Source organism: Apteryx mantelli, chromosome 1 (assembly GCF_036417845.1).
Source record: "Apteryx mantelli isolate bAptMan1 chromosome 1, bAptMan1.hap1, whole genome shotgun sequence".
NCBI lineage: Eukaryota > Metazoa > Chordata > Aves > Apterygiformes > Apterygidae > Apteryx > Apteryx mantelli.
In genome coordinates, this window is record NC_089978.1 from 206,029,535 (window position 1) to 206,043,497 (window position 13,963).

Below are 13,963 nucleotides of genomic sequence, written 5' to 3' on the forward strand. Positions count from 1 at the left end.
TGGTCACTGCAGCCAAGGCAGCCCCCAACCTTCACATCTTCCACCAGTCCTTCTTTGTTAGTACAAGGTCCAGCAGCACACCTCTCCTTGTTGGCTCCTCCACCACCTGTGTCAAGAAGTTGTCACCAATGCTCTGCAGGAACCTCCAGGACTGTTTGTGCCTAGCTGTGTTGTCTTTCCAGCAGATATCAGGGTGGTTGAAGTCCCCCATGAGAACCAGGGCCTGGGATCGTGAGGCTACTTCCAGCTGTCTGTAGAAGGCCTCATCGACTTCCTCATCCTGATCAGGTGGCCTGTAGTAAACACCCACAACAGTGTCACCTCTGTTAGCCTGCCCTTTGATCCTTACCCATAAGCTCTCGACTCGTTCTTCATCCACCCCTAGGCACAGCTCAATACATTCCAGTTGCTCTCTCACATAAAGAGCAACTCCACCACCTCGCTTTCCTGGCCTGTCTTTCCTAAAAAGCACGTAGCCATCCATGACGGCACTCCAGTCATGCGAGCTATCCCACCATGTCTCTGTAATGGCAATGAGATCATGGCCCTGCGACTGCACACAGATCTCTAGTTCTTCCTGTTTGTTCCCCAAGCTGCGTGCATTGGTGTACAGGCATTTCAGGGAGGTGATCGAGCATGCAGGTTTCCCAGGAGGGGTAAAAGAGGGTCCTCCATAGCCACATCCCATGCGCACTTCCCTGGCTGCATTCACCTGCTGGAGGCATCCTGACTTGAGCAGTCTTTTGCCAACTACCCTGTCACTATAACTCTCCCCTTCCCCCATCTTACCTAGTTTAAAGCCCTCCTTACCAGGTTGGCCAACCTGTTGGCAAAGACCCGCGTGCCCTGCCTCGTGAGGTGGATCCCATCTCTCCCCAGCAGTTGTCGATCTTCAAACAGGGTCCCATGGTCGTAGAAACCAAAACCCTGTTGCCAACACCAGCGGCGCAGCCAGTCGTTAACCTGGAAAGTCCGTCTCCTCCTCCTCTCATCCATCCCCCTCACTGGCAGGATTGAGGAGAAGATGACCTGGGCTTCCAGACCCTTGACCACCATCCCCAGAGCTCTGAAGTCCTGCTTGATGGTCTCCAGTTTGCCCTTGGTGTCATTGGCGCCCACATGAAAGAGCAGCAGTGGGTAATAGTCCGAAGCGTGGACAAGTCTTGGCAGTCTTTGCATGACATCTCTCACACGAGCCCCCGGCAGGCCACAAACCTCTCTAGACAAGAGGTCAGGTCGGCAGATAGATGCCTCTGTCCCCTGTAGCAGGGAGTTCCCCACAACAATCACCCGCCGCTTTTTCCGGGTGTTCCGGCAGGGCACAGGGTCTGTTGTCCCAGGTACTTCCCTGGCAGCCATGCCCATCTCCTCCTCATCCTGGAGGGCACTAAACCTGTTCTTCAGCTTCAGGTCTTCAGGAGGAGTAGGAGCCTTTCTCCTCCCACGAGCAGTGACCAGTTTCCAGCCTTCTTCTACGGTGTTATGATGTACCGTTTCACACGGCACAGAGCCCTCTGGCAACTCCACTGCTGCGGGGGGTTGGGACTCCTGGAGCTGCACAGTCTCCGAGAATACCCCGTCTATCTCTTGCTCATCTTCTCGTATGCTGCGCAGCCTACTGACCTCCTCCCGTAACTCCCTTACCTGGCGACACAGCTCGTCAACAGCAGCACACCTCCTGCAGGAGAGCTGGCTGCCAGCCCAGGCCTCCCAGAGAGGCCCCAAGCGCTCCCTGCAGCCTGAGACCTGTAGAGCCGCATCTGCTGTCAGAGGGTCGGTCTGGGTCCAAGCCTCTGACACAGCAACTCCAACAGCCGCTGGGGAACGCGCTCTGCGGCGTGTCACAACCATACTTGAGGAAACCTACACCACAGGGAACAGAAACGAAGGTCCCTTCGCGCGCCCTTCTGCACAAACTGCTGCGTCTGTTCACTGCCTCTGTTAGCTGCACTCTGGGAGCTGCGCTCTAGGCCTGGCTCTTATATAGGCCTCTCCCTAGCACTGACTCACAGGGTGCTTGACCGCCCAATCAAGGGCCACTGGGATCAAAGGCCCCAACCCCCTCTGGCCAGGGGCAACCCAGAGAGCTCGTTAGCAGCAGCCACTCCTAGCTAGAGCTTTTCCCAGGAGCTTTTCCCAGGAGAAGTCAAGGCCTCCTGCAGTTGTCCTTGCCTAGCTTCCCCTTTCCTGTTCACAGCGATCACCTTCTAGGTCCTCAGGGGTCCTCAGAAAGCCCACAACTTCCAACAAGATCCTCAAGTTCTAGTCAGAGCCCAGCCACTGCTGCGCAAACTGCTGCCTCTGTTCGCTGCGCCCTTTTGGGAAGACCAATACTAAGATTTTTCTTTTTTAACAATAGAGATCCGTACATGCATGTGAGCATCTGTACTTTCATTCACATGTAAATCCACTCTGAAAGGATTTCTGAAGTATCAAGAGTGAAAGAAAGGAGGAAAAACAGTATTATAATGGAACTCGTCATAAAAAGCATGGAGCCTGTGGCCTAGATTCATCTGGCCTAAATTCTCCTTAAATCCTTGTACATACTGTTTCCTATTGGCTAGATGCCTCTGAAAGCCCATAACCAGTCAGCAAGAAACGCTAGTCACAGCGACTTAGGAGGAATTTAGGTTGGATGAAGTTTGCAACTGTAGTGGAATCAAATCTTAGGAAAAGGATAGAGAGAAAAAAAGAGCAGGGTATTAGTACACTAGACCAAAAGGGAACACAAACAACATTCTTTTATATCTGTATTTGTTTTTAAACTATACTTGTTTTTAAAATACATAGTTATACACAAAAGGCCCCAGCATTATTTTATTGTTCTATGAACTACAGAATCTTTTTTTTCTGGGACATCACAAAATGTAACGCTTACAAAGTATCATTTATTTTAATGGTGGTCAAACATTACCAAGATCTACAAGATCAAGAAATCAGCTGCTTCCACAGCCAGCCACTACACTGCACCCAGCTGTTTGTTTTGCAGAAGCTTGTCAGAGAGTTTGAGAAATCTGTGCTGAAGGGCAACACTGTTGAAATTTGTCGAAAGAAATTATTTCACAAAGAGCACTTTGGGGTCTTCATCTCTAACTAGATTTAAGTTTTCAGAGGCCAGAGGGAGGGAATGAGGCTTTTCAACAACAAAGGCGAGGGAGGAAGTAGAAGAATCTATTGGGAAAACTGTGAAAAGCCCATTGCAAATGCTGTATGAAGTAGCTCAGAGAGAAGATGGATGCAAGAGGCAGAGAGAGATTGTACATAAGGGAGCACAATAAGAAATAGATGGGCACAGAATATGCTATGGGGAGGGTGGAGACAGAAAGATACCGGCACCAGGAAGATACAGGATAGGGAAGGGAGGAATAAGCAGTGTACTGATGGATAGCCCCTGAAAGGATGAGAAGGATGGAGGAAACCAACCACCCCACAGTTGGTACAGTCACAGATCAGATCATCTGGAAGATGGGGAGATGGGTAGGGTTGTCAGCACATTTTCACTTGAAAATTTCCACTAAATGATGAAAAAAAGAGCACAGGCTGATTTTTAACAGCTGAAAACAAATTATTACTCTTGTCAAAAATTACCAAACAGCTCCCTTGCTCTCTTTTCCTCCTATCCCAAATAAAATAGTGTATTTCCAGATGAAAATGTTAACATCTCAGTTTTCTGAAAAAAATTTAAAGCCTCAGGAGAAGGCAGGCACTGCCCCATAATAATAACAACAATAACAACACTACCAACAATAATAGCATAATTGAAATGCCTTTTACATTGAAAGTTTTCACAAAAAACATTTGAGCAACCGTAAAAATATATTAGAAGTGCATGGCAAAAGCCCGTAGTTACAAAATAGCATGTGAGGAATATAAAATGGGAGGCAACATGGTCTCCGGGAAATCAAAAGCAAGAGGCTGGATGTGTTGTAGAAACAAAAGCTTTGTTCACTGTCCCACTGCACCAGCGAGGCCCCCACACAGAGAAATATATAAAAATGTGAAATAATTACCCTTGATTTCTAAGGGCCCATCAATGTGTAATTCTGCTTTATCTTCATTCTTGCTGTTGCTTTTGGACTCTTGAATAACAGCAGCTCTTTTGTAAATGCCTCTTTTTACTTCATCAAAGACTGAAAACATGTTGTAGACACGGGCTGTGTAGCCTGCTAGCTCAGTAACCTGAGAAATAACAAATGCCCCATTTCAGTCAAACTTTATAAATCTGTAAATGAAATACTTGGCCAAAAATACATGAAAAACATTCCCAGCTATTTTGAGTCAATCCTTCTCAAATGTTATTCTGGAAGAATCAAGGATGCATCTTTCATTCTTTGAGATTCTCTGCCATCCCCTATTATTTCCTACTAATCAGCAGATGGAAACAGTTTGAGAGGCACAGATTTCAGACAAAGTAAATTACTGTAGCTCTAGTAAATAAGGAGGTTGCAGGGACTGCTGATTTCCATGGAGCTGTTGAATCTTCAACCTGCAGAGAACGGCTATCAGAATATTCCAAAATAGAGAGCCTATCATACAAGAGAAAAACAAAATCTCTGTGTTCTCCAGCAAAATAAAGGTCAATAGAAGAGATAAAAACTGTTGCCCATAATTATTTATTTTCACTTCCCTGTACTGCCTAAACATTCTATGGGAAAGGTGTGCTTTTTATGTGTAGAACAGGTAGCATGAGGGCATATCCTAACCTAGAATATGGTACAGAAATTAATTGGCAGTCAACCGCATGCCAGATTACTGGAGCTAAATCTGAGACCTCAGATGAGAACTGGGAATTTTTAAGCTGCTGAGGTCTCTTAAAAGGCTTTCGCCTTTTCTCAGCCTTTTATAACAGTTGCCACCTGGTGAACACAGAAATCCAGACCTCTGGGACCTGATAAGTTCCTATTCATAGGCAGTGACATCAACAAAAGCTCTCAAAGAACTGCCTCCATCTGCTGGCAGCAAGGAATTAAACCTGGGCATCTTATTATAAACATATTATCAGATGGTTCTGAAAAGACGAATTTTTATACTAAATGCAGAGAGCAAGACAAGAAGAGCAAGAAAATGAGCGCAGGATTATAAAATAATTAGCTTGCTGTAAATAGAGTACACCCCATGATACAGTTCATCTGTTATGGGCATACATAACTCCCACATAAAGAGGTACAATTCTATGCAAATTTCATTATTTGTGGAAGATTAAGTAGGAAGTATTGGTCACAGTCATGGGGCCATCACTCCACTGGAGGTTTGCAAGCACACAATGCCTAGGAGAACTCAGTTTAAAAAAGTGTAATCAACAAATGTTTCAATTCTGTAAGGCATACATTGTCTTGCTTTATCAGTAATTGCATTAACATCTGTGAAAAGTATCAGGTTAACAGCATTTGAGTCAGTAGATAGCATATAGGAGCTGTAACATCATGCTCCACACTGGAGTTTTTCTAGCAAACTCAGCAGGAGCTTGTGCCGGGACTCAGCACTCCATACAGTGCCAGCAGGGGCATCTGTGGGAGGTGAACCTGTACCAACTGCACCCCATATGAAAGATAACTGGAGCAAATTTCCAGACCACAACCCTACAAATCCATTTTGTCAGAACATTAAATACTAGCATTTAAACTGTTGACCTGCAAATAAAAGCTGGGCCCACCTCATCTGCAAGATGAGTTACATTTACCAGAGCGGGGCTGGTTTGACTGATCAAATGGCTAAGAACTGGTACTTAACTACCACTTGAAGTGGACTGAGGCATACTGCCATTCTTTGGAATCTGAATCATGAAATGGGAATGAACATCTGGTTAAAGCATCTCTGTATTTCTTCAACAGAAGTATAAATGTAAAATTAAGATGGAAATTCAAAGAACTGGTCTTTGATCTCATGCTGTCTGGATTAAAATCTCACCATGTCATAAATCAGATGAGGTTGTTCATTTGTTGCTACTACTGATTGGATGTTTTTGCTTCCAAACAATAAAACTGCCATGTTTGTAAGTCTCCACGTACATTATATAAATGACTTAAATATTTTAAATAAAACAGAAGTAACAACAGTGTACTGTTGGTTATCTGGCAGTCTCTTTAGAGCAGAGGCCAAGCAGCAAAATAGCTGAAGTAGCACAGGTCAAAATCACTGTCCATTAGAAGTATTCCTTGTGGAGAAAATACAGATTCTGGCTTTGTCAGAGTATATATTTGAAGGCTCTGAACTACCTCTCCTCCTCCAATTTAAAAAGCTGTAGCTAGTACGGCCGGATTCCAAGTAATGGATTCCACAGTCTTCGATTAGCTGCCTAGGCCCTCCTCACGCTGCACTGCGAAAGGAATTAGCAAAATTCAATCAAACAAATGCAGAACCACATTAGGCAGGAAATGTTGAGGAGAATAACAGAGACTAATGGTGCTGTCTCATTTTGCTTTTGCCAAATAGCAAATACCCAGGAGAGACCATGGCTAAAAGCCCAACTTTACCTGAACTCAGGTAACAACCTGAAACAACATCTCCAACCTTCCAGATGAACATCCTGTATCTCTAGGCCATCTGGTGTTCTAAAATGCATTTTTCCTGTTAAAGTTTTCTACTTTGCAAAATTACTTACAATTTAACAGGATCAGAAGGTACTGAGAATAAACTGCACAGTTTAGATGGCCAGAAAATAAGAATTCAAGTCAACATGAACTGAGGTCCTTGCTCCACACAGAGGAGGAATTTGAACTTTTAGCACTCACATTCCAGGAATTTCTAGTGCTCTCTGGTGGCACTTGAACACAGATATTAAGATGACACCTATATGTTGGACCATACTGGCAGTTGTGCACTTCAGACTCTTTGTGGACTTAACTCTAAAGACAAGACTATCAACTCAAAGATCTCCATGGATTTAAGCGCAATAGAATTTGACTTAAAAAAAAAGGCTTTTTTTTTTTAACATTTAATGTTAATTCCATTTTGCTTTTATTTCTCCCTCTTCTGTTTCATGTATGACTAGTGTACAATACCTCTTTGTACGACGACATAATTCTTTCAATAGCATCTGCTCCAGAAATCAGCAGGTTTCGTGATGTAGTAAAAGCTTCTGTTCGTTCACTAACCATTGCCTGTTTCTGGCCATCTTCTAACTCTAAAAGTAAAAAAAGTTTTTTGTTAAAATATTCTTCTGAAAATTCTCTCTACAAATTAAATCATGGTTAAAATGAGAGCCATTATAGAAGAGGTTTTAAATTAAGAAAAGTTTAGCTCTGTGAAGACAACCTTCCAAAAAGAATTTGTGAATGCAATTAGCATATGTACTTTGGTAACAAAGACCAAGTGGGAGTATATGGAATTAATTTTGTTAAGCAAAACATCCTGTTCTTTTCTACTGTTTGTCTACCTAGATAATTTTCTTCTAATATACTATTATTTCAACCTAAATTTTACCATTGCAAAGTGAAACCTAAGCAATGATCTGAAAAAGATTTTAATAGCATTTTTACTAGATTTGTTATTAATTAATTTTAGCCTTACATTATTACTCATTTCATATGAAAGGAAATATTCATATTGATACAAATCTGCCAACATGATAATATTTTTTTAAGAAAGCAGTATGTTCTTTCAGTATCATAGTTGTGTTTTTAAATAGGATCCTTCTTTCTCACAGGTTTGCCTGTTGATCTGACCCAAGAACGAAGTCAAAATCCTTTGTTTATGACACTGAATCCTGTCAGCAAGAAAACCCTTGCTCCAAAAGAAAGAGCTGTATCATAAGAATATATCAGTAGCAACTGGCAAAGAGAAAACAGCAGCATAAATTGTAGAAAATATGTGAGAATAAATACACTTATATTTAACATATCTACATATATCTTGCTACCACCTGACCTACAGAAACTTTTATGCAGCTTGCTGCAAAATTTGCAAATTGCAAAGCTTGCTTTTTCAAGGAATCAAGATTAAAAAAGTGGCTGAATATTTTAAGACCATATATTGTTTTACTGTTAACATTTGCACCTACACAAACTAAGACAACAGTGTGTGGTAAACCACACTTAAAGAAGTTTCAACATGTAAGATTTAGAAGGAAAGGTCTGAGGAGCTTTCTGCCTCACATAATTTTATATATATATTTTACTTTAGTATGCCACAGAGTGGGTCTCTGGGGTTTTTTTTGTTTTGTTTTTTAAGTTTGGCTGCTGCTAGGTATCAGACTAGGGGGACTAATAGGTGGATCCAGTGCGGCAACTCCTGTATTACCAAATGTTAATAATATTTTCTGTGATGTTTGCACAGTGGTTATGGTCAAGAAAATCTGTGAGGAATTACCTGCAGGTGTAATGTGACTGTAATTTTATGGGCTAAGTTAGGCAATGCAAACTATTTTTGTACTGGTAAGTAGCTGTCTCACCTCCATGACATGATCAGATTCTGCGGTGTCCAGAAATCTACATGCAGTACCAAAGCCAGATTTATCTTTCTGTCTTTATTTTCTTTTTAAGATATTTAAATCTAACTAATATTTTGTTTTCATTCACATCTTCAAAAAGGTGTCCTTACATAATAACATCTAAATCACTGAAATACACTATGGATTTTTTTTTTTGGGGGGGGGGGGGGGGACTTTGTAAACTCCTCATATATGGTAAATTTGCTCATCTGCACCATATATATAGATATAGATATCTACATCTTTCTGGCCTCAGATGTCTTTTACAGCTTTTTTTAATTAGTTGGGAAACATTCACATTTTCTAGATTAAATTATACAGCATCAGTACACTGTCAACTCATGGACTGCAATCTAGCCACCTGGAACACACTGAGAGGCATACACTTTTTAAAAAAGACAGGAAACCTCTTGCAAAGACGGGAGAGATTACAAAATCCTTGCTTATGTAGTCCTCACTTATTTAGAAAGTCATTTCCATTTCCACACCAAGAAGAGTAAACTCAGGTGATAAAGGGAATTCAGTTAATTCATTAGTGCAAACTAAACAGAAATTTGTTTTTGACACTTCTCAGAGAACCGAATTTTATTTATTATTTTATCTTGTTGGGATTACAGCCCAGGCAGTGCTATGTAAAACTACCAAAACTAGATCATTCAGGAACTGGCCACAGTTTAACTACATGAATGTAGTATTCCTCCTGGATGAATTTACCTAGCGCTGCTTCCAGCACCCAGGCTAGCTCATTTAGCAAGAGTTTGGATATCTCTGCAAACCACTGCATTGGTCCCTTTAAGCATACTTTTAGGGGTACTTGAAAATTAATATTACATGGAATTTATGAGCGTTTCATCATTTCAAAACAATTTTCTTACATTATCTGCCTAATTCACCAAAATTACTTTTCATGAGCCTTTTGTCTCAAACATTTTTCATACGGTTTGCCTGCTGTGTTTGAAGTGGTGTACTGTAACAGGGCAGACAGACTGTCCCTATTTCATACAGTACCTAATATTTCTCTTTTCATTTTCATATAAGTAATTGATAATCATCCTTGTATTAGGAACAAAGATACACGTCCATTGTCTCTAGAGAAATTAAAGTCTTGTTTCCAAACATAGTTACTTTCTAGAAACCCATCAGAGACAAGACATTTGCAACACTAATGTTTTATTATAACAAAATTGAGAAATGCCTTCAAACAGGAATCCTGGCTTTGCCAAATAATTTCTTCCCTGAAATATATAACAGAACTAGCAAATTTGAGTCAGAAATGTCTGCATTATAGAAGCATTACCTCCAATAATTCTTTTTTTATTGCAGGTGTTTTGTTTTGTTTTTTTTAAACAAAGCTGTTTTTATCTGAAGAAGTGTACAAAATATATTGCTTTACACCTGAGGTCTCAGGCCTGGTCATGATACCACTTTTATGCATTTTTTTGATTCTGATGATTTACCCTAAAGTAACAAATCCAGTTTCTGTTCTTCAGATTGGAAATAAACTGCATCTGACCTGCTGAGACGTACAGCGCTGCTTTGCCAGCTAAATCAGTGGCAAGTTCAAGTCTGCTTGATTCTTAGAATACCTGTTGTATTTCTAGGGGTCTTGACAGTGCTGATTTGTCACCATTAATAACATGTTTGTAATCCACCATTATGACATGTCTCAGGGGTCTGTAAGAAGCTCCATGCCTTAACACTTACATTGTGGGTGGCAAATAATCCTCAGCTTTACAACTTGAGCTATCATTGTGTCTTTTCTCAAACATTTGAAAAGTATTTATCAAAACACTATGCCTGGGTATCACAATGTTACTTGGTTTAGCATGAATACAAGTGAATTATCGCTCATTTGTTCCATATACTTTCACTGTGGCTTGATCCCTGCAAAGGACATTCTTTTTAATTTTTTTATTCATGCTGCAAGGGCAGGGAGACATTTACAATGTGTAGTTAAATACTCTTTTTCTTGACTGTACTCATTTCCACCTTAGAAAACCTTAACTGGTTAATCACTTTTCTGGTGGGCTGATAACCTTCACCAGTTGCGTGAGGTGAAATGGCTTTGTACGAACTCTTCTATTCAGAACAGGTCTGTCTGATATTTTTGAAGCTGTTAACAGGATGCCAACCAGGATCCTGTTACAGTGCCCCCCCCCGAGCCATGCAATGGGCACTAGTTCAGAGAGCTGAACACCCAGCCATGTGCAGGCAAAACTGGAAGCAAGCTAAATAATGTTGGGGGCTGGCTGAAGTCATCCTGTAGGTTGAATCAAGCTTGTCCACTTGGACAGCCCTGATTTGGAACATGATTACCAACTCCTGTGCTGAAAACAATCCACTCATTCTCGGTTCAATGTCCCAAACTTAGAACTGATCTTTCTGCTTACAGCGTAGGATCCATGCTTAAGGAATCCTGTTGCATTTGTAATATAGTCTATGGTTCTAATCATGCATAAGGAATCCTGCTGAGGCAAATTTGCTGACCTGTCTTTCATTACCCCTCCTTAATTACCTTTCTTTCTGTGGTCTTTTTTTGTTTATAACATCTGCAATAGCAATACTACTTGCGTCTCATTTCACTTCCTGCAAAGCTGTGACAGGATGTTAAAAACGATGCTATCTGAATGTGAACTTCACCTGTCCTTCTCCCAGTGAGTCAGGTGAAAAGGCTCATTTCCAACAGGTTGACACATAACAGAGTAATTAACTATAATTACACTACTATTTATGGAATGAGATGAGCACTCCAGGAAAGTCAGCAATACATATCATTTAGTAAAATAGCAGAAGAAGCTGCAAGAATCATTATGTCATTCCAACAACAGCTATTGAATAAGGACTGCAACTATCACTATAATCTCATGTGAGACAGGTATCCTTGGAGTGCCGAATTCATGACGTTTATCAGGTTTGTGTTCAAAATTGTAGTTTTTGCTCTTTCCTCAGCTGACTAGTTATGTTTGAAAGGTAAAGACATGACGTGCTCCACAAAGATATGGTAATAAAGTCTGTGAAAAATAAAGAAATGTGAAAGGCATTCAAGTGAAGTCTAGTCTTTTGAGGACCCAATTTTAAAAAAGCATTTGGAAATTAATAAAAATGGTATTACCGCCATCTGCAAATCCCGTTGCAGTGATGATGGGCACAGCAACCATAATCAAACCACAGCAACTCCAGACATATTTCATCAGGAACTGCTCTATCATGATGTACCATAAACGTTTGGACAAAATGAGATTCATCTGGTCTGCCAAAGCCTTGTAGCTTTTTTGTAGCTGTTTCATTTCTACCTATAGTTAAAAAATAAAACATTTACACAATGCAACAGAGGTGCACGTGGTCATACAGGATATATTCATGTACATGCATGAAACAATCAGGTATCCAGAGCTGCGACTTCCGAATCACACCTGCTGTGTGGTACCTGTTTTCACAGCGCTGCATTCTCACAGCGACACTGCACAGCTTTATGGAAGTCAGTGGACCTGGTTCTTATCTACATCATTGTCCCTTAAGAGCACATTGGCAGGTTTTCAATTTTTTAAGACCTCTAATACACGCAAGAACAACATACAAGGCAGTCACCAGAGCTGACCCTAACAATCAAAGTAAGATTGATTCTATAACCTCTTAACAAAGATGCAGCTGTAGAATTTCACAGCAACTGAAACTCCTCAAATTGGACAGCATTTGGGGACCAATTATCTCCACCGACTTAAACTTGCAGAGCTGATCCCTGAAATGCAACACTGCTTGTTTTTGGAAGCTGTCTAGAGGAAGAGAGAATTATCCCAAGAGGTTTAACAAGTCGAAGATAGTTGCAAGTCGGTAGGACATAATGTATTCAGTTCAAGCCAATGTACAGGGGAATAGAAGAAACTGTTTAATTCAGCTGCACTTAACACAGCTCTGGGAACCGTTGCTTCTACCAAATCAAGCCATTTACACTATATAATTGCTGTTTGGAATGAAAGTGTTAGTAATATTTCAGGCTGCTCTCCGATTTTCATTTTCACCTCATGTGAAATAATTTTTTCAAAACCACACCTGAAAAACGTTTTAGCATGATGCGTTCCATAGTAAGGCGGCTTTAAAACAGTCTGTCAGTTTACGTAACTGTGGCTACCGAAGTACTGTACTTAGGCTATTTTAAGACTCTGACTACATCTTTGCTTAGCTATGCAAAACAGTGTCAAAGGCTGTAGTGCTCTCTGTGCTATCACAAAGTTTTCCCCTAGACTTTCTGGTGCTCTTAGATTTTTTTTCTTTTTCCTTAGAGAAGAAGGATTTCTGCAGCATTGAATCTGGCAGCTACTAAACAAGGACGAAAATAAAAGCCTGGAAAGTTAAGCGGAATGCACTGGGTGGGGAAAAACAATAAGGAAGATTAGCTTTCTAGCAAACATAGGATACAGCTGCAAAACAGGAACGCTGTCAGCAGAAGGGAACTATGCTCTGCTCCCCCAGACACCGCCTGTGAGGCTGCATTTTCCTAGGAAAGGGGAAGTGCCAGCTGTAAACAGGTTTAAATGTCAGAGGGACTCAGAGGGCTCTGGAAGGCCGGTGGGGGAAGCGGGGTCACTTCCGGCGTGGCCCCGAGCGCCCTGGGACCTCACTCCTCTTACCTTGTGCCCACGGTAGAAGGCAATCTCTTCCACATTGGCAATGATCCGCGAGTGCATGAAGCGCAGGTAGCCCTTCTTGTGCGCCTCCTCGGCCACCAGCTTGCCAAACTTGGGCGAGCAGGCTTTGAGCACGCGGGCCGTGGCGTAGACGACGAGGCCGGCCAGGACAGTGGGCCCGATGGGGCTGGCGCCCCGGGACCGCGCCGTGCGGATGAGGGTGTAGGAGGTGAGCACAACGTCCAGGATGGGCTTGGTGAGGTTGGAGTAGAGATGCGCCACGGACTGCGAGAACATCATGATGTCCTCAGTGAGGGACTGGTCGGGGTTGGCCAGCCGCCCGTCCATGTTGATCACCCTGTAGTAGGTCTGGTTGGCAAAATAGGTCTCATAGGCGTGATCCACCAGGCGCGTGCGGAAGGCGAGGGCCAGCTTGCCCTCCAGGTACCGTATGGCGCTGTTGACGAAAGTGGCCGGGATCGCAATCATGAGCCACCTGGTTAACTGGAGGACAAAGCTCCTGGGCTTCTTCTCCACGATGGTCTTCACAATCTTCCCATCGAGCGCAGCCACGTAGATGGAGAGGAAGGTCCTGGAGATGAGGGCGACGGAGTGGAGGCAGAGCCAGCCCAGCTCGGCGCTCGCCAGCTTCGGGAAGAAGAGCTTGCGCAGCGCCAGCAGCTGCTTGAAGAACTCCGCGTTGAGCGCGGGCGAGGCCCTGCCGCGGCCCCCCGCGGCCGCGCAGCCCTCCGCGCCCTGCGCGCCGCCCGCCCGCCTCACGCGCTGGCGGAGGACGGGGTAGAGGGCTTTGAGCGCGTACGCCGCGGCCGCCAGGCACGCGGCCCTCCGCGCGGCGCTCGCCCGGCTCCATCGCGCTCGCCCGGCCGCTGCGCGCAGCATGTGGGTCATC

The 13,963-nt window shown here is 42.9% G+C and overlaps 1 protein-coding gene across 3 annotated transcripts in view; it reads right to left on the reverse strand.

Moving 5' to 3' along the window:
- The window catches only part of ABCD2 (ATP binding cassette subfamily D member 2), a 57,015-nt gene extending 43,053 nt beyond the window's left edge, over positions 1 to 13,962 (reverse strand). For all 3 annotated transcript variants that reach the window (XR_010886952.1, XM_067316077.1, XM_013946525.2), the window contains exons 1-4: positions 13,057 to 13,962; positions 11,541 to 11,721; positions 7,002 to 7,123; positions 4,011 to 4,179 (exon numbers count right to left, since the gene is read on the reverse strand). Coding sequence is in view for 2 of the 3 variants with exons in the window: in XM_067316077.1 (XP_067172178.1) it covers positions 4,011 to 4,179; positions 7,002 to 7,123; positions 11,541 to 11,721; positions 13,057 to 13,962 (1,378 nt within the window). In the remaining variant the exon portion in view is untranslated. The remainder of the gene's footprint in view (positions 1 to 4,010; positions 4,180 to 7,001; positions 7,124 to 11,540; positions 11,722 to 13,056) is intronic.
- Position 13,963: the final 1 nt, after the last annotated feature.